Source organism: Geotrypetes seraphini, chromosome 15 (assembly GCF_902459505.1).
Source record: "Geotrypetes seraphini chromosome 15, aGeoSer1.1, whole genome shotgun sequence".
Lineage (NCBI taxonomy): Eukaryota > Metazoa > Chordata > Amphibia > Gymnophiona > Dermophiidae > Geotrypetes > Geotrypetes seraphini.
Genome location: NC_047098.1, coordinates 12,116,723 through 12,138,073, shown reverse-complemented (window position 1 = coordinate 12,138,073; position 21,351 = coordinate 12,116,723). Strand labels below are relative to the sequence as shown.

At 40.9% G+C, this 21,351-nt stretch overlaps 1 protein-coding gene across 2 annotated transcripts in view; it reads left to right on the top strand.

Annotated features, from left to right (window-relative positions):
* The window catches only part of ZBTB48 (zinc finger and BTB domain containing 48), a 43,207-nt gene extending 25,053 nt beyond the window's left edge, over positions 1-18,154 (top strand). For both annotated transcript variants that reach the window (XM_033921368.1, XM_033921369.1), the window contains exons 6-11: positions 6,140-6,226; positions 8,039-8,193; positions 11,316-11,452; positions 12,474-12,638; positions 14,446-14,534; positions 17,233-18,154. In XM_033921368.1, coding sequence (XP_033777259.1) covers positions 6,140-6,226; positions 8,039-8,193; positions 11,316-11,452; positions 12,474-12,638; positions 14,446-14,534; positions 17,233-17,517 — 918 coding nt within the window. In that variant the 3' untranslated portion in view covers positions 17,518-18,154. The remainder of the gene's footprint in view (positions 1-6,139; positions 6,227-8,038; positions 8,194-11,315; positions 11,453-12,473; positions 12,639-14,445; positions 14,535-17,232) is intronic.
* Positions 18,155-21,351: the final 3,197 nt, after the last annotated feature.

Sequence of the window (21,351 nt, the reverse complement as noted above, 5' to 3'; positions counted from 1 at the left end):
TTGCTTCTCATATTCTGTCTTTGCTTCTCATATTCTGTCTTTGCTTCTCATATTCTGTCTTTGCTTCTCATATTCTGTCTTTGCTTCTCATAATCTGTCTTTGCTTCTCATATTCTGTCTTTGCTTCTCATAATCTGTCTTTGCTTCTCATATTCTGTCTTTGCTTCTCATATTCTGCCTTTGCTTCTCATATTCTGTCTTTGCTTCTCATAATCTGTCTTTGCTTCTCATATTCTGTCTTTGCTTCTCATAATCTGTCTTTGCTTCTCATATTCTGTCTTTGCTTCTCATATTCTGCCTTTGCTTCTCATATTCTGTCTTTGCTTCTCATATTCTGTCTTTGCTTCTCATATTCTGTCTTTGCTTCTCATAATCTGTCTTTGCTTCTCATATTCTGTCTTTGCTTCTCATAATCTGTCTTTGCTTCTCATATTCTGTCTTTGCTTCTCATATTCTGCCTTTGCTTCTCATATTCTGTCTTTGCTTCTCATAATCTGTCTTTGCTTCTCATATTCTGTCTTTGCTTCTCATATTCTGTCTTTGCTTCTCATATTCTGTCTTTGCTTCTCATATTCTGTCTTTGCTTCTCATATTCTGTCTTTGCTTCTCATAATCTGTCTTTGCTTCTCATATTCTGTCTTTGCTTCTCATATTCTGTCTTTGCTTCTCATATTCTGTCTTTGCTTCTCATATTCTGTCTTTGCTTCTCATATTCTGTCTTTGCTTCTCATATTCTGTCTTTGCTTCTCATATTCTGTCTTTGCTTCTCATATTCTGTCTTTGCTTCTCATATTCTGTCTTTGCTTCTCATATTCTGCCTTTGCTTCTCATATTCTGTCTTTGCTTCTCATATTCTGTCTTTGCTTCTCATATTCTGTCTTTGCTTCTCATATTCTGTCTTTGCTTCTCATATTCTGTCTTTGCTTCTCATATTCTGTCTTTGCTTCTCATAATCTGTCTTTGCTTCTCATAATCTGTCTTTGCTTCTCATATTCTGTCTTTGCTTCTCATATTCTGTCTTTGCTTCTCATATTCTGTCTTTGCTTCTCATATTCTGTCTTTGCTTCTCATATTCTGTCTTTGCTTCTCATATTCTGTCTTTGCTTCTCATATTCTGCCTTTGCTTCTCATATTCTGTCTTTGCTTCTCATATTCTGCCTTTGCTTCTCATATTCTGTCTTTGCTTCTCATATTCTGTCTTTGCTTCTCATATTCTGTCTTTGCTTCTCATAATCTGTCTTTGCTTCTCATATTCTGTCTTTGCTTCTCATAATCTGTCTTTGCTTCTCATATTCTGTCTTTGCTTCTCATATTCTGTCTTTGCTTCTCATATTCTGTCTTTGCTTCTCATATTCTGTCTTTGCTTCTCATATTCTGCCTTTGCTTCTCATATTCTGTCTTTGCTTCTCATAATCTGTCTTTGCTTCTCATAATCTGTCTTTGCTTCTCATATTCTGTCTTTGCTTCTCATATTCTGTCTTTGCTTCTCATATTCTGTCTTTGCTTCTCATATTCTGCCTTTGCTTCTCATATTCTGCCTTTGCTTCTCATAATCTGTCTTTGCTTCTCATAATCTGTCTTTGCTTCTCATATTCTGTCTTTGCTTCTCATATTCTGTCTTTGCTTCTCATATTCTGTCTTTGCTTCTCATAATCTGTCTTTGCTTCTCATATTCTGTCTTTGCTTCTCATATTCTGCCTTTGCTTCTCATAATCTGTCTTTGCTTCTCATAATCTGTCTTTGCTTCTCATATTCTGTCTTTGCTTCTCATATTCTGTCTTTGCTTCTCATATTCTGTCTTTGCTTCTCATAATCTGTCTTTGCTTCTCATAATCTGTCTTTGCTTCTCATATTCTGCCTTTGCTTCTCATAATCTGTCTTTGCTTCTCATAATCTGTCTTTGCTTCTCATATTCTGTCTTTGCTTCTCATAATCTGTCTTTGCTTCTCATATTCTGTCTTTGCTTCTCATATTCTGTCTTTGCTTCTCATATTCTGTCTTTGCTTCTCATATTCTGTCTTTGCTTCTCATATTCTGCCTTTGCTTCTCATATTCTGTCTTTGCTTCTCATAATCTGTCTTTGCTTCTCATAATCTGTCTTTGCTTCTCATATTCTGTCTTTGCTTCTCATATTCTGTCTTTGCTTCTCATATTCTGTCTTTGCTTCTCATATTCTGTCTTTGCTTCTCATAATCTGTCTTTGCTTCTCATATTCTGTCTTTGCTTCTCATATTCTGTCTTTGCTTCTCATATTCTGTCTTTGCTTCTCATATTCTGTCTTTGCTTCTCATATTCTGTCTTTGCTTCTCATATTCTGTCTTTGCTTCTCATAATCTGTCTTTGCTTCTCATATTCTGTCTTTGCTTCTCATAATCTGTCTTTGCTTCTCATATTCTGTCTTTGCTTCTCATATTCTGTCTTTGCTTCTCATATTCTGTCTTTGCTTCTCATAATCTGTCTTTGCTTCTCATATTCTGTCTTTGCTTCTCATAATCTGTCTTTGCTTCTCATATTCTGCCTTTGCTTCTCATATTCTGTCTTTGCTTCTCATATTCTGTCTTTGCTTCTCATATTCTGTCTTTGCTTCTCATATTCTGTCTTTGCTTCTCATATTCTGTCTTTGCTTCTCATATTCTGCCTTTGCTTCTCATATTCTGTCTTTGCTTCTCATAATCTGTCTTTGCTTCTCATAATCTGTCTTTGCTTCTCATATTCTGTCTTTGCTTCTCATATTCTGTCTTTGCTTCTCATATTCTGTCTTTGCTTCTCATATTCTGTCTTTGCTTCTCATATTCTGCCTTTGCTTCTCATATTCTGCCTTTGCTTCTCATAATCTGTCTTTGCTTCTCATATTCTGTCTTTGCTTCTCATATTCTGTCTTTGCTTCTCATATTCTGTCTTTGCTTCTCATATTCTGTCTTTGCTTCTCATATTCTGTCTTTGCTTCTCATATTCTGTCTTTGCTTCTCATATTCTGTCTTTGCTTCTCATATTCTGTCTTTGCTTCTCATATTCTGTCTTTGCTTCTCATATTCTGTCTTTGCTTCTCATAATCTGTCTTTGCTTCTCATATTCTGTCTTTGCTTCTCATAATCTGTCTTTGCTTCTCATATTCTGTCTTTGCTTCTCATATTCTGTCTTTGCTTCTCATAATCTGTCTTTGCTTCTCATAATCTGTCTTTGCTTCTCATAATCTGTCTTTGCTTCTCATATTCTGCCTTTGCTTCTCATAATCTGTCTTTGCTTCTCATAATCTGTCTTTGCTTCTCATATTCTGTCTTTGCTTCTCATAATCTGTCTTTGCTTCTCATATTCTGTCTTTGCTTCTCATAATCTGTCTTTGCTTCTCATATTCTGTCTTTGCTTCTCATAATCTGTCTTTGCTTCTCATATTCTGCCTTTGCTTCTCATATTCTGCCTTTGCTTCTCATAATCTGTCTTTGCTTCTCATATTCTGTCTTTGCTTCTCATATTCTGTCTTTGCTTCTCATATTCTGTCTTTGCTTCTCATATTCTGTCTTTGCTTCTCATAATCTGTCTTTGCTTCTCATATTCTGTCTTTGCTTCTCATATTCTGTCTTTGCTTCTCATATTCTGTCTTTGCTTCTCATATTCTGTCTTTGCTTCTCATATTCTGTCTTTGCTTCTCATATTCTGTCTTTGCTTCTCATAATCTGTCTTTGCTTCTCATATTCTGTCTTTGCTTCTCATAATCTGTCTTTGCTTCTCATATTCTGTCTTTGCTTCTCATATTCTGTCTTTGCTTCTCATAATCTGTCTTTGCTTCTCATAATCTGTCTTTGCTTCTCATAATCTGTCTTTGCTTCTCATATTCTGCCTTTGCTTCTCATAATCTGTCTTTGCTTCTCATAATCTGTCTTTGCTTCTCATATTCTGTCTTTGCTTCTCATAATCTGTCTTTGCTTCTCATATTCTGTCTTTGCTTCTCATATTCTGTCTTTGCTTCTCATATTCTGTCTTTGCTTCTCATATTCTGTCTTTGCTTCTCATATTCTGTCTTTGCTTCTCATATTCTGTCTTTGCTTCTCATAATCTGTCTTTGCTTCTCATATTCTGTCTTTGCTTCTCATATTCTGTCTTTGCTTCTCATATTCTGTCTTTGCTTCTCATATTCTGTCTTTGCTTCTCATATTCTGTCTTTGCTTCTCATATTCTGTCTTTGCTTCTCATAATCTGTCTTTGCTTCTCATATTCTGTCTTTGCTTCTCATAATCTGTCTTTGCTTCTCATATTCTGTCTTTGCTTCTCATATTCTGTCTTTGCTTCTCATATTCTGTCTTTGCTTCTCATATTCTGTCTTTGCTTCTCATATTCTGTCTTTGCTTCTCATATTCTGTCTTTGCTTCTCATATTCTGTCTTTGCTTCTCATATTCTGCCTTTGCTTCTCATATTCTGTCTTTGCTTCTCATATTCTGTCTTTGCTTCTCATATTCTGTCTTTGCTTCTCATAATCTGTCTTTGCTTCTCATATTCTGTCTTTGCTTCTCATATTCTGTCTTTGCTTCTCATATTCTGTCTTTGCTTCTCATATTCTGTCTTTGCTTCTCATATTCTGTCTTTGCTTCTCATAATCTGTCTTTGCTTCTCATAATCTCTGTCTTTGCTTCTAACTGAATAGATTTTGTGCTGCCCTTTGTAAGATTTATTTTACCCCATTTTAATTTTGAATTCTTTTCTCTGAACCCCTCTCCCCCCAAAAAACAAACATATATATTTTCCTTCTTCATGCTGGTTGTTCATCTTCCTGGATGTGTGCCTTTTATCTTAAGGGGTCCTGGCTCTTTTCAGTTCTTTCGTAAAACTTAAAAACTATTTTGTTTGCAAATTATTTTGGAAACCATCCGCATTAGTTGTTTTGTTTTTTTTTGTTTCCTTTGACTTCGTTTCCTTTCTCCTTCTTTTTTTGTATCTTCTTTTTAAATTATTGTTAACAGAGTCAAGCTCCTTATTTGGTTGATGACCCGGTATACAAAGCTAAGGGGTCCTCTTACTAAGGCGCGCTAGTGCGTCCATTATATCCTATGGAAGCGTCGGTGCGTGTTAGCATTTAGCGTACGCTAGGACGCACTAGCGTGCCTTAGTAAAAGGACCCTCAAGTTTTAGTTTAGCGTGCTTTCTCTTTGCTGCAGCAATTAGTTGATATGCTCAGCCACTACATGAGAGGAGAGGGGAAACTTTGTACACAGAAGAGCACAGGAATGTCGGTTCTACCCTTAACAGGCCAGAATATTACATAATGTCAGAACTGGAAATGCACAGAGCTCCATAGACCACCAGTGGTAAATAAATACATAAGTAAAAATGTAACTGACAACGACAGAAACAAACTGCTAAAGTGGCTAGTCTGAAAATATTTGTGAAATACAGTATTTAAAATCATCAAAACTCTGGTTAATGATATTTTCTGTTTACATTTCCCATGGTCTCAGGGGCCACATAAAAATTCAGTGGTAGGCCACAGGTTGCTACGGTGGAGACAGAGACTGTCTGAATTCAAGAGGGCTGCTGGCTGCCTCCTCAAATCTCGCAGCTAGCGGTGCAGGGCAGGAACGATCTTTTCGGCATCCAGCCTGGCCCCGCGCCACTTCCTGAATGGCGTTTTTGCAGCTGGTGCAGGGCAGGAGCGATCTTTTCGGCATCCAGCCTGGCCCAGCACCGCTTCCTGAATGGCTGCCATCAGTTCTCGTGAGTCCCGCGAGAACTGACGGCAGCAATTCAGGAAGCGTCGCGGGGCCAGGCTGGATGTCGAAAAGATTGTTCCTGCCCTGCACCGCTAGCTGCGAGATTTGAGGAGTCAGTTAGCAGCCATCCAGCAAAGGAGGTATTTAAGGGTGATTTAAAAAGGTACCGAGAGGAGGATGATTTAAAAGGTACAGCTACTCCAGTAACGCCACGGCTAATAACATGGGGCAGCTTATCTAACAGTTTTAAAACATAAATCAGCATTTTCTGTGGCTTATAGAATCGTTAGGGAAATATGGTATTCTGAGTACTTTCTAATCTTGTATTTATTTGATGTCCAACAATACGCACCACAAGATCATGATTTTATCTTGCATTTAATAAGACGGTGGAAAAGTTATCCAATGGTAACAGGCCTGTGTACTCTTATTCCAGTGCTCCTCCTGTTCGCAGCAGTTCATGCAGAGAAAAGACCTCCAGAACCACATGATAAAATTACACGGAGCTCCAAAGCCTCATGCAGTAAGGATCAGACAGAAGTCTTTTTTGGGTTGTATAAAACATAATTAGGATCTTTTGGCATGCAGAATTGCTTGTTTACTAGCATGTGTCACAGAAGAATGATGCCCAGTTGATCTTGCCCACTCGGATGCCAATGTCAAAATGGCTACCAGGACTTCCAGCAGCAGTCTTGCAAGACTGCTATGGGATGTCCTGGCTGCCATTTTGACAGCGGAGCTGGCATGGGCAGGAGTGACTGGGGATCATTATTGCACTAACTCGCCACTATGGTAGACTGAGGCAAGGGAGGGAATTGGGGCTGTAGGCTACACAGCACAATATCAGTTTCAGCTGAAAAGGAACAGACAGAATCTGAATTTTAGGCCGGTTCATGAAACCTAAAATTCGTTTGGCCTCTGCTCTCGCCAATCTCTTTCTAGAGCAGGGGTGGGCAACTCCGGTCCTCGAGGGCCGGAATCCAGTCAGGTTTTCAGGATTTCCCCAATGAATATGCATTGAAAACAGTGCATGCAAATAGATGCCATGGAGTTGCCCACCCCTGTTCTAGAGTGACCCCAAGTAGAAGAGCGTCGGGAGCATTCGCTACTGAATAAGAGGCATGCATGAAAACAGCATAGGCCCATCCTTACAAAAGGGTAAAGGTCTTTCTTTTAGGCTGAATTTTGTGTAACTATGAAAAGATGTGATGCTGTTCCAACTACTTCTGCTCTGAAATGAACTTGAATCATAGAGCATGAACCTGCTCTCCAGGTTCCATAGCTCCACTGAAGGGTAATGCTATTCTTAACGTTCCTTGAACTGTATTCGATGGCAGATAGGGAGCCAGTGAAATGACTTTAATGATTTGTTTATTGAAAGGGAGATGATGGCATTGCTTGTTTTTGAACTCCCATCCCCATTATTTCTAGTCCTATGTTTAACACTGGAAATTAGCAGTGCAGGTACCAAAATGCACCAGGAAGGAGATTATCAGTAGAAACCAGAACTGGCATAAAGTCTTTCTACTGAAACTGATTCCCTTAGGGACTCTGAGAATCTAATGCTCCTGTGAGGGGTTCATGTTAACCTTTTCATGTCCCTTGTTGCCACAAGTTAATCATTTATGGATACAAAGGATTAACAACTCTCCACCTCCACAAACATAGGAAGAAATTAAAATTAGAGAATGACACAGTGACATAATCCATCACCATTCCTGTCCCCGCAGGGAAACAATCCTGTGTCATTCTTTAGTGTCTATCTCAACCTCGGTTCTTCTACACCAGCATTCTTCAATGCAAGGCTTAAGGGTCAGTGGCTGTGACCATTCATACTTTGATTCTTATGTGAGCCAAGTATAGGATAATGAAGCCATTATGACATCACTGATGAGGTTGGCTCTTAGGCATTGGTGGAATGAGGTATTATGACATCACAATATCTGCTCTGGATACCAGAGACTGTCATTCTTTAGTGTCTATTTCAACCTCAGTCCTTCTACACCAGCTTTCTTCAATGCAAGGCCTGAGGGTCTGTGGTTGTGCCCATTCGTACACTGATTCTTCCCTCTCTCCTTAAAGAATAACATGGAGATGGTTTCCCACAGTTATCTGCAGGGACAGGAACGGTGATGGATTTTGTCACTGTGTCATTCTCGAATACAAATGTAAGCCTGGTCTTCAGGATCAAGTTTGCAAGAGTCTGGATTGCAGGATGGGACGAATCTCTTTTTCATCTAGATTTCCTTAGGCTGGTATTCTGGGAACTGTGAATTGGAGGGTGGTAAGAGACTGAGCATGCTTTGCCTTTTAAAGACTTGCTCTTGTTCCACAGTGCGCAACGTGTGAAAAGTGTTTCCTTTCTCGGACTGAGCTCCGTCTGCATGAGGCATTCAAGCATCGTGGCGAGAAGCTGTTTGTGTGCGAAGAGTGTGGCCACCGGGCATCGAGCCGGAATGGGGTACAGATGCACATCAAAGCAAAACACAGGTTTGTGTCATGACTGTCCTGGGCCTCCCAGCAGCAGCTTCACAGAGCGACTTGTCCAAGATGAATTGGTGGTGGTGATGTTGTTAATAACAATGATGATATTTGTGTAGTGCAGCCAGGAATATGTAGCACTGTAAACATAGTTAGTCATTTCTGAGTAGATGAGAAGACTTTAGAGGGACCCGTGCAAGAGAGAAGAAAAATGATTCCGTCTTAATTCACTTAAATATAAGGATGGCTCAAGTTAATGTATAGTGGAGCTTTCAGGACATAAAGCTGAATCATGCTGCCCCATTCAAGTAATAAATTTAAGCTCTGCCAAGCTGAGCTTGGGATTTAAGCTAGTCAAAACAGGGAGTTAAGTTGCCCTATTCTTGGGCCAGTAGAGATTAAAAGAAATCAGGATCTTGTAATTGGAATAAAAACTGCAGTACATCCATATAGCAAGGGGGCACGGTATAGGACAAAGGAGGGACCAAAATATGGATGTCTGTCTGATTTCAGAAAGGAAAGGGACGTCCATGTCAAAAAAAAAAGATGTCTTTATTTAGATCTGGCATATCAAGGTTACAGAAAGATGCTGCAATCAAGCAGTTTTCCACTAGAGGGAGTAAAGGAAGTTACAACATGTGCTGTTTCTGAAGGGCTCAGAATTTGTTTCTGAAGGGCTCAGAATTTATAAAAAGGGGGTCCTTTGGTTCCCTACCCTGGTTCTTAGCAGTCTGCTCTAACCATTAAGCTAATCCTCCACATGGATGTCTGTAGCCATTTTACGACTTGATTGTTCTATGCCAGGAGTAGGCAATTCTGGGCCTCGAGAACCACAGGCAGGCCAGGTTTTCAGGATATCCACAATGAATATACTGTATGTGAGATGGATTTGCATGCACCGCCTCCTCAAGATGCAGATCTATCTCGTGTACAGTATATTCATTGTGGATATCCTGAATACCTGACCTGCCTGTGGCTCTCGAAGACCAGAATTGCCTACCCCTGTTCTATGCTGTACACTGATGCCCATGTCCCTTGTTTTGCCCCATTCATAATTTGATCAGTTCACTCTGTAAAATGAATATTCATGCTGGATATCTCTCTCTCATGTAATTTGAAATAGGCTGTATGTCTCAGATCCTGTTCTAAAATACATAAGAAATGCACGTCCTTATTCCGAGTTGGACGTTCTTTCTACAATCTGCTGCTTAGTTATCTATTAAATTTTCTAATTTCATTGTTCCTTCTTATAATTTTTGTTCTCCCACTTTCTGCTGTCTTTTAAATTGTAGCATTGTCCCTTGGATGAGACTGTTGTAATACTTCTCATTAATCCAGACTCTGACCTGTACAGCCATTATGAGGCCACAATGAAAATTCTCATGTGGGTGGATTAGTTCATTGAATCTATTATTAGAACAATTTCTTGAATTTTATTTTTGGGAAGATCTCCAAAGCTTTTTTAAAAGGGTTTTTTTTTTTTTTACACCTTTCAATTACAAGTGGCTTCCTAATGCTAAAGTTCTTTTATAGATTTGAATGGCTTATTATCTTAGGTGGGTTTCCTCCTTCCGTTCAAGCATGCAGTACCATCAGAAGTTCGTTATTTATCCCCCATTAATAGTTGCCATAGTGTGAAACCTACTGGTTTCCCTTCAGTTTGGCTGAGGTTTATGCTACACGGGCAGTGCCTGTGAACATCGCTCTAACCCAGGGGTCTCAAAGTCCCTCCTCGAGGGCCGCAATCCAGTCGGGTTTTCAGGATTTCCCCAATGAATATGCATTGAAAGCAGTGCATGCAAATAGATCTCATGCATATTCATTGGGGAAATCCTGAAAACCCGACTGGATTGCGGCCCTCAACGAGGGACTTTGACACTCCTGCTCTAACCACTTGCCTCGAGGGAACAAGCGCGGTAACACCAACTAAATTTATAGCACAGGGGTGATATCCAGTCATTGTGCATTTAGCTGTAGGCATGCTAAAACAACCCTAAATTAAACTGCTTAGCCTTATGTATATCGGCTGAATATCATCACTATCCCCCTCATTCTATAAACTCGTGAGCATGATTTTACACTTAACCCCCCTTTTACAAAACCATAGCGTGATTTTTAGCGGCGGTAAAGGCTCCAACATGGCCAGCACTAAAAAACCAAGCTACGGTTTTGTAAAAGAGGGGTTAGTGCACGAAGCTGCACACACAAGTTATAGCATAGTGTCAGTTGTGCATGTAACTTAATGATAATTAGCTGTTAATTGGCATGAACTGCCCATTATTGGCTTTCAATTGGTGCTAATTAGAGGTTATGACCAGATTCAGTAAATGGTGCCCAGCACTATTTATAAAGGACGCACTTGGCGGAGCGCTCTTTATAGAATTCTGTTGGTTGCTGAATTCTGTGCCCGGCTTTGGGCACAAGGACTAACACCAATTGAAATCAGGTGCAAATTGGGCATATATCTGCTGTCTACTAAATACTGCGTGCAGTTTTTCTGACCATCCTTGACCTGCCCATGCCCCTCCCATGGGAAATTACCCCCTTGCAGTGGCATGCAAATAATTAGGCACTATCCTATAACTGGGCGCTTAAGTGTATTTCCATGCTGATCTGCCATTTCAGTGCCTGGCAGCCATTGGAATGCATCGCTGTACTGAAATTTGGGCATGGAATTAACGCCTAACTTTTTAGGTGCCATTTATAGAATTCCCTGTATGCACGCAGCTGTGCTTAGTCAGGATTCTGCAAATTACATGAGCAAAATCCACTGCTGGGGGAGGCATGGGTTGGTCAGGGGCATGCCTAGCATTTATGTGCGTGGCTTATAGAATACCAGTAGCTACTACCTATAGTTAGGCTTAAGCATTTACACCAGCCTTTGAGCTAGCATAGGTGCTTGCACTTAGACATGCAACTGTGAACTTAGTATTCTATAATGATAATAGCACGCATCATCCTGATGCCTAAGATATATAGTTAGCCATCACCATTTTTCACTTTTGCTGAAGGCTGTGACGCTTCGTGTAGTGTTGCTGAATATACATATATTTTGTAAACTGTATTAAAAAAAAAAATACAGTGACTGCCACCGGTGAAGATTGATCCATATGTTGTTTTCATTCTTGCAGAAACGAACGCCCATTTGTATGTGAGTTTTGCCATCATGCATTCACTCAGAAAGCCAACCTGAATATGCACTTAAGGACCCACACTGGAGAGAAGCCTTTTCAGTGTCACCTGTGTGGCAAAACTTTTAGAACTCAAGGTACAGCAATATTGTCCTTAAACGTCTACTTATAAAACGTACAAAACATAAGAGTGGTGGCTGTCTTGTCAGTAACCAGCAGGGTATGCATGTACATAAATGTCCAACACTCCAAGGGTCTTCTCTGTCTGGCCCCTGAGCTGCCCCACTGAGGCATGAAAAGCCAATGCATAGAGTAAATGCAGGGGAATGAAAACTTTCCGATGATGGGCTATTCAAGAATGGAAAGATTAGGAAAAGACCATCATATTTGGCCTTTAGGAAGGCACCAAATATTTGTTTTCCAGATTTTAAATTTTGATCTTATGTTTTATGTACTTTTATTATTTAATTGTTCACCATGTTGAATGACAATTTGTTGGCCAAGAAGAGAGGAAAATAATGCAGTTGCAGTAATGATGTTGCAAGAATTTAGTTTTATAAATAAATTCATGCAACATCATTATTGCAACTGCATTTTAATGTCTTTTTAAACACAATTCCATTAAGGAAAAACTTAGGGCTCCTTTTGTCAAGGCGTGCTACGGGGGTTAACGCGTCTGACATTTCATCACGTGCTAACCCCCGCGGTAAGCCTAAAAACTAACGCCTCGTCAATGGAGGCGTTAGCGACTAGCGCGGCAGGCGGTTGAACGCTCGATATTCCGCTCGTTAACCGCCTACCGCACCTTGATAAAAGGAGCCCTTAATCTGAGGGACACAGACTTAAGTTTTTGCAGTAATGTCTGTTAACACATTGCTTTAATATGCGTAAACTTATGAAAAACTAATTTGAATGTGATTAATATGGGGCACTAATGCAAGCTGGCTAATGCACTTTTTCTACACTGGCTTTCAATTTTCTACAAGGCCAAGAACTTCAAAAATTTAAATACTTCACTGCTGAAAATAAAAAAAAAGTTTTATGTGAGTCAGTATTTAGAAAATTAACATTGATGTGTATTTTTTTATGAGAGCAAGCCGGTGAGCAATAGCTGAGAGGTTACTAATGGGGGAATAACAATTCCTTCTTTCTGTGCAGCAAGTTTGGATAAGCACAACAGGACACATACAGGGGAGCGTCCTTTCAGCTGTGAGTTCTGCAATCAGAGGTTTACTGAAAGAGGGCCTCTCCTAAGGCATGTCGCCAGCAGACATCAGGAAGGGAGACCACACTTCTGCCAGATCTGTGGAAAATCCTTCAAAGGTATGTCCATGCAAAATAGCATGCCCTAAACCAGGGGTGCCCACACTTTTTGAGCTTGTCAGCTACTTTTAAAATGACCAAGTCAAAATGATCTACCAACAATAAAATTTTTTTAAAAACCCCACAAAGTACACTGTACGCAGAGAAAATGTTAATTATTTATATTCTGGGTTTTTTTTCCAAAGAGGTCAAGGCAGATGACTCTATGCATTGTCACCTCGGTAACAACCATACAAAAATAGACAAATATATCCCCCCTCCCTTTTTACTAAACCACGATAGCAGTTTTTAGTGCAGGGAGCTGCGCTGAATGCCCCACGCTGCTCTCAACGCTCATAGGCTCCCTGCACTAAAAATCGCTATTGAAGTTTAGTAAAAGGGGGCCATAGTGCAAAATATAGACAGCAGATATAAATTCTCAAAACGGACACATTTTGATCACTAAATTGAAAATAAAATCATTTTTCCTACCTTTGTCTGGCGATTTCATGAGTCTCTGGTTGCACTTTCTTCTTCTGACTGTGCATCCAATATTTCTTCCCTTCTTTCAGCCTGTATGCTTCCAATCCTCCAAACCTCATTCCCTCCCCAAACTTTTTCTTCCTCTCTCCCTGCCTCCCTTTCTTTTTTTCTCTCTTCATGTCCCCTTTCTTTTGTTTCCCTTCTTTCCTTCTGTCTCCCTGCCTGCCCCCTTTCTTTCTTTCTCCCTGCCCTCGCCGCCATCTGGGAACAGGCCCCCAAGCCAGCACCGCCGCTCCCTGCAGAAGCATCAATTCTGCCATCGGAGAGGAAGTTCAGGCCAGCCAGGCAGCGATTGGCTGGCCTGGAACTTCCTCTCCGACGGCAGAATTGACATCGGGGAGAGGAAGGCTTATCAGCCTGGTAGATTGTGAAGGCAACGCAAGTCTATCACGGAGCCCGGGATGGGCTCCGCGATCGACTCACTTTGCCTTCGTGATCTACTGGTCGATCATGATTGACGTATTGTGCACCCCTGTCCTAAACCATCAGCTTCTAATGTGACACACCCACAGTACCTCTGTTCGCCTGCCAGCAAGCACCTGTGGTAGCTATGAGAGAGTTAAACCTGGTCAGACTTAGTTAGTGGCTCAGTAAAAATGCTGCTTTAGCCTTTCCTCATAGGGAAGTCGTCCCATCCCTTTTATCATTTTTGTTGCCCTCCTCTGTACCTTTTCTAATTCCTCTATATCTTTTTTCAGATACGGCGACCAGAACTGCACACAGTATTCGAGGTGCGGCCGTACCATAGAGCTATACAAGGGCATTATAACATTTTCATCTTTCTTTTCCATTCCTTTCCCGATAATTCCTAACATTCTATTTGCTTTCTTTGCAGCCGCCACACATTGAGCCGAGGGTTTCAAAGTATCCTCAACAATGACACCTGGATCCTTTTCCTGGACAGTGACTCCTAACATGGAACCCAGCATCACATAGCTATAGTTCGGGTTCCTCTTTCACACGTGCATCACTTTGCACTTGCTCACATTAAACATCATCTGCCGTTTTGATGCCCAGTCTTCCAGTCTCACAAGACTACCTCCAGAGCTTATTTTCCACTTTAAAACTTTGTTCTTTTTCCTTACCTAGTAACTAAAGCCGGAGAGAAACTTTATAATTGATTGGCCAGTTCAAATTGCCTGAAATCTGGATGATAAATTGACATGGTTAATGATATCAAATGCTAATATGTCCCAAAAAATAATCAGTGAATGCCCATTCTGACTGTCATGAAATCTGTGTATTACAATCTATAGTGTGTGTTTATTTTAATCTCTCTCCTTAGCTGTTGAGCAACTGCGTGTCCACGTGAGGAGGCACAAAGGTGTGAGGAAGTTTGAGTGCACGGAATGTGGGTACAAGTTCACAAGGCAGGTAAGGAGGTGATTTTCTAAATAATTATCCAACCTTGAGATTTTCAGAAAGCAGTATAAAAAGTTCCATCTTTCTAGGAAAGATATGCCATATGTAACAAAAGATAAACTGGGTCTTAGAGCGTTTATCCTCTTCTCTGATGGTCCTAGATCAGTGGGATTCTCTCCCAGTTCTCAAGGATCATGTTTATGGAATATTCGTGATAAGTTTGCATGCAGCCATAAACGGAGAGAATTCATAACTGAGGGAACTAGATGCCCAAAATTAAAATGGGTTTTGGAGAACGACTTGACCTATAGATAATAGGATCCTTCCAATTATATTTGAAGTATACTGACCGGGCCATAGGTTCCATGTGCCTGTACTATGAGCATACACACAGACACTATCGTTATTGGTGTTAGAATTTTCAGAAATTGTTACATTTCCTTGACAATTTTTTTAAGGTTATTTATTTTGAATTGTTTCTTTTAGGCTGTATGTACCACCTTTTTGAAGAAAGTCACCAAAAGCAGTGTAACCTATATGCAAATAACACTACACATTATAGCCTAGTATGCTATTTACAATGTCAACAAATACACAATAAAGCTGATAGCAACAATGGAACAAACAGACTGATACGATTGAGTAATAGGTATTTAAATAGGAATAAGAATGACTAATTAGAAGAGAGAGTACACATGAAGTCAGAAAAGATGCTTCTCCTTCATCCATACCTGTCCCCCCCTCCCCTTCCATCCAATGTCTGTCCTCCTCTCTCCCTTGTATCCAGACTCTGCCTCCTCTCTCCTCCTACATCCAGAGTGCTTGTCCTCCCACCTCCCCTTTCATCCAGCATGTGTGGCATCCCTTCCTCCTTCAGTGGCATAGCCAGACAGCCAATTTTGGGTAGGCCTGAGCCCAAAGTGGGTGGGCACAAAGTTTGCTTTCCACCTGTTGTGTATCTCTCCCTCCCTCTCATACATCCCCATGTTCAACATATCACTCTCTCTCTCTCAACTAGAGTATGTGTGGTAAGAAAGTCCTGTTGTAGTATGTTCAACTGATGCTAGTCCTTGTGTGTGTGGCTACCTAGTAGAGAATGACACGAGGACAAATTTGTCCCCGTCCCATTCCTGTAAGCTGTGCCTTAACCGCACAAGCCTCAAACACTTATGATTTTAAAGTGTTTGAGGCTTGTGCAGAGGAGGACAGGAAAAGCATTAAACGGGATGAGAAAATGGGGATAAATTTGTCCATGTGTCATGCTCTACTTGGGAGAACAGTATAGAAAATTGAATACATAAATAGTGTGAAAAGTTTCAGCCTCTGATAACCAGAGCTGCTGTTGTGACATCATAATGCCTCATTCTACCAATGCCTAAGAGCCAACCTCATCAGTGATGTCACAATGGCTTCATTGTCCTATGCCTAGCTCACTTTAACTACATTTTGATTTCTAGAGTGGTGCAGTGTAGAGCAGTGTTTTTCAACTCGGTCCTGGAGTACCTCCTTGCCAGTCATGTTTTCAGGATATCTACATTGAATTTGCATAAACTTGATTTGCATACACTGCTTCCACTATATGCAAATGTCTTTCATGCATATTCATTGCGCAAATCTTGAAAACCTGACTGGCAAGGGGGTACTCCAGGACAGTGTAGAGAATGACACGGGGACAAATTTGTCCCTGCCCCATTCCTATAAGCTCTGCCTTAACCGCACAAACCTCAAACACTTATGATTTTAAAGTGTTTGAGGCTTGTGCAGATGAGGACGGAGCTTAGGCATTGGTGGAATGAGGCATTATGACATCACAATCTGAGCTCTAGAATGTTGCTACTTATGATTTTAAAGTGTTTGAGGCTTGTGCAGATGAAGACGGAGCTTAGGCATTGGTGGACTGAGGCATTATGACATCACAATCTGAGCTCTAGAATGTTCCTACTTATAATCTGAAAGTGTTTGAGGCTTGTGCAGATGAGAACATAGCTTGCAGGAATGGGCCAGGGACAGGAAAAGAACTCGCCGGACAGGACGGGAAAATGAGTTCCCGTGGGGACGGGGGGAAATTTATTCCCGTATCATGCTCTACTACCTAGTTAATTGTCTTCCATTAAAGGCTTGGGAGAAGAACCAGGTTTTCTTTTGTTTCCTGAAGTAGAGATAATTTTGCCTTAGGGGAATCTCTGGCAATGTGTTCCAGTGTGCGGCAGTTTTTGTACAAAAGCCCGCTGGTATCTGTCACATTGTGTGGTTTCTTTTGGAGAGGGCATGATTAGGGATTTTCATTACGAGGACCTACAGCGACCATGGATGTGCATTGAGGGTGATTGTTTTCTTCTACTACTCTAGCCCATTTACTTAAGGGCTTTGCAAGTGAGACAAATCTAGCATTGTACTCGTAGCCAGTGAAGGTTTTGTAAAAATGCTGTGATGCAATCACTTAGCTTACAATCTTCTCTCAGTCATGCATATTTCCTTTCACTCATCTCCTTTATAGTGCAAGTAGATCCATCTAATAGGGGAACTGGACATTTCAGCTGCAATATCCTTAAAATGATGACTAATAAATGGTTTGAGTGTTTAATACAAAGCTTTAACAGTTAGAGTAAGGCCTAGACCTCAACTGTTATAATATGCACTGAAGCTCACTACTGAATGGACTGAACTGTTCTCTATCGCAGTGAAATAAACTGTGTATTTTATTCTCAAGGCACATTTGAGGCGTCACAAAGAGATACATGACCGAGTGGAAAACTACACTCCTCGCCAAAGGAAGTTACGGAATCTGATTATCGAGGACGAAAAGGTTGTGTTTGTGTCAGTACAGACTCAGCCCGAACTGGACGTGGGCTCTGCCGAAGTCATAGTTGAATCTCTCAGTGCCACCTCTGTGCCTGAAGAGCTCCCAGACCAGAGAATCTGTACCAATGCAGCCTTTTCTGATGTTATGGAACCGTCTCTAATCGTCACAGCAACCACCATTTCAACTAACTGATGTGCTTCAAGGCAGCCCATCTGTACACGTCCGAATAATATTGGTCAGATCACTGGTGAAAAGGACTTCTTCATTTAGTGGTGACCGTTTAAACCATCTATCAGTGAACTTTCAGAGCACTATAATGATAGTGCGGCTGAAAATTCTTACAGAAGACGCCGGCACTGTCTGGACAGTCCTGGAGGAGGGCATGGCTGTTGTGCATAGTTTGCGATATTATAGTCAGCCACTGTCCTAAATTAGTCAACAGGACAATCTTAAATCAGTCCACTTAACTATCATAATAGCGACTGCATGTTACCGACTAGTCCCCTTACCCATAGGGGTTGTTTATGTATATTCAGCGCCATTATATATAGAAGTGGTGGCATGGAATATTCATGAACTGGCCAATATTCAGCCTGTAGCGATTAGTGTTGTTTAAACCCCATGGGAGTCAGAACGGGGGCAGCCACAGGGGGCCATGGCCTCCCCCCCAAATCCCTAGCCACTCTCATATTAAATCTGTGGGTAGTGACAAGTGAGCCTGCAGAATGAAGGCTTCAGCGGCAGGCTCACTTGGTGCCACTACCTGAAGGTTTAAAATGAGAGTGGGTGGGGAAACCAGAGAAAGAGATCTAGGGCGGAGCTTTTGCCTCCCCCCCCCAACAAAAAACGTTCCACTGCCTATATTAAATGCTAACCGCTGCAGGCAGAATTAGCTATTCAATATCCAGGGACCAGCATTGGATAGCTAGAGCTAATTATACATTGGATGGCCAGAGCTTATGTGGACTCTAAGGGGATGCAGATGTCCTCACCATGTCCAATTTCATCCTCACTCCCATCCTTGACCATGAAGGCCTGATTGAGCACCCCCAGTAGATTCCTGATGGTCTAGTACAGGGATCTCAAAGTCCCTCCTTGAGGGCCGCAATCCAGTTGGGTTTTCAGGATTTCTCCAATGAATATGCACTGAAAGCAGTGCATGCACACAGATCTCATGCATATTCATTGGGGAAATCCTGAAAACCCAACTGGATTGCAGCCCTCAAGGAGGGACTTTGAGATCCCTGGTCTAGTAGGATCCTACACCCCTGCACAAAATGGCTGCCATGATCTCTAGCTCATAGGACCCCCCCCCCCCAATTGACAACAAGAGATCTATGAAGTAGGCCAGATGGGGTCTTCATGAGGACGGGGGATACAGTAAACCTGAAGCTGCTATCTAGAAGTTAAGCGGGCACCAGCCAGTATTCTGACTGGTGCCCATTAGCTAAAGTTAAGACACTCTTTTTTTACTGTTCTAACTTTATTTGCTTATTTATCTGGTTAGCAATCTGAATATTGCCACTAACCAATTAAGGATTGACTGGACCCTGCGACCGCCCCAGCACTAACCAGATAATTCAGGGGCACTTAATATACGTTTTCAGCAACTCTGTCCAGTTAACTTACTACTGAATATCATCTGTTAGGCAGAAACAAATGATTTTACCAGGCAGGAGGCTTTCCTGGCCAGTTGAATCACTTGGAAATTGACCATGGATGTTGGTTGTTTTTTGTTGGTTTTTTTTAAATCTGACTTCTGGGTTTAAATATTGACCAGTAAAATTTTAGATGGATTTTGAATAAGAGCGTGACAAAGAACGTGTCATTTTCCAAGCTTAGCATGATAGCTGATTATAATGTTATTTATACTGTCTTTTCTAAATAAACTCAGCCTTATGATTGTCTTGTCAGTGAGGTTAAATTAAATATATTGTCAGTCTGTGGAACTGTTGAAACAGGATAAGGGAAAGATTGCATGTAAGGATGGTGTTGGCTCTGGCAATTGTAAAGCAACACCAATGAAATCTTAGATATTTTTAAAATTGGATTGCACTTGCATTTTTAATGTGCTAGGTTGATGGCATCATCTCTGAAATTGTTATTTTCAATTTACACATAAGAGTTAAGCTTGAGAGGAAGTATGTCTTAACTACTTGAATAAATCAGTCTCGGGAGCTCTTATGCCAGGTCAAATCCTGCTTCTCCACTGACCTTGGGCCAGGCTACTATGGGAGAGACAGTTCTACATCTGGACACCTCCATTTAAGCATGCTGAGGATGGGATAGCAGCCTTTCTATTTGAGCACCTAGGTTCCATTATACAATACTAGTGTAACCTGGAATCAGCACAGCTAACATTTATATAACTGCGGGCTCCTTAAAGCAGCTTGGATACATGTAACTTACAGTATTCTGTAAGTTAGGTGCATACGTAGGGTCTATTTATCTTAATATACTGCCTTTTGCAAAGTACAGCAAGGCAGTGTACAATAAAAACATAATTAAAAGTAGGAAATGGAAGAAATACAAGTAAAAAGGAGAGGGGAAAACCAAAGCAGAAAGATGCTGCAGTTAGTAATAGCTAGGATATGTTGAACGATTGGTTACTTATGCATCATATGCACTTGAAAACAAGATGAGTTTTTAGACCGCTTTTAAATTTTGGATAGGACATTTCCTGATGAAGGTGCTTGGGGTCATGAGTTCCAGAGGGAAGGTGCTAGATAAAAGGCAGATCGAATAGCTTCTAAGCGAGCGTGTAATAGGGACCATTATCGAATACTAACCTAATCTGGTATTAATATACCTATCATTTAAATGCTTACAATTGCACCAGGCCTAGATCCAGATACCTGCATAACTAAAAAGTATTCTGTAAGTTATGGGTGTAAGTGAGTGTTCTGCCTATTCTGTGCCCCAGCAAATGCCCACAATTAAAGCTAAGTGGGTATTTGCAGAATCACACTTAGGCTGCATTTTTGCATTTATACATATACATATGTATGCTAATACAAATGCCTAAGTTAGGATTTCTTGCCTTTTAAAGGGCAATTCTCTATTTCCTGTTCACCCTTTAAAAGCAGAAGTCTGATGCGAACATTGAGATGTGCATTTTTGAAAGCTGTAGAGCAAACATTCCAACATAAACATTTTATAGTTCCATGACTTTCAACTAAGATACCTTTAAAGTAAATATTTTATAAGTATAAAAATTCCCTGGCCTTACAGTTTCAATAGGAACTGGGAGATGAAGGTTTTTCCATCACTCAATGTAATTTATACTACAGGGCCTTACTGAATTTATTAAGTCCACTGAAACATACTTAATAGTGTAGAGAGTATGGAGCTTTTTGTGAAATCAAACTTCTAATAAGACCAGAGTATGGTTTTGGCATCTTTCCTGGCAGAACTGTATGATTTGAATTTTTTTTTTTTTAAGCCACTGAGACAGGAAGGGAAAATAAGCTCAGATTATTCGTACTGCAACAGTTACCTATGGAGGATGTTTGTGTGAGCATTTTAATTACTGTATATACTTGAATATAAGTCAATCCAAATAGAAGACAAGACCCTCATTTTTCCCCCCCAAAAAGGAGGAAAAATGGTTGACTATAAGATAGGGGCTTAATATTCAAATGGTTGACTATAAGATAGGGGCTTAATATTCAAGTGCCCTGCCAGGCTCTATACCCTGTCCCCCCTCCATCACAGTGGGTGGGATAGGAGAAATCCCTTCTGCCTCCTGAAATTGGACATACAAACCTCCGGTGCACAAAGCAGGAACAATCTTCCTGTGCCCTCCTTCTCTGTTTGAGGCTGCTGGCTGATTCCATCTTCCCTGTGTTCCTTTCAGGTCCCTTGTAGCCAGCTGGTGCATTCACTCAGCTGCTCCTCACATCTCCCCCTCCCTGTGAGCTCCGCTCAGCTGGTAAGTCCCTCCTTTCTATGCCCTTCTCTTCGGCTGCCAACTCAAGACTCCGTCCCCTTCTGCCTTGCTGCAATGTATGCTTGGAACAAGCTACC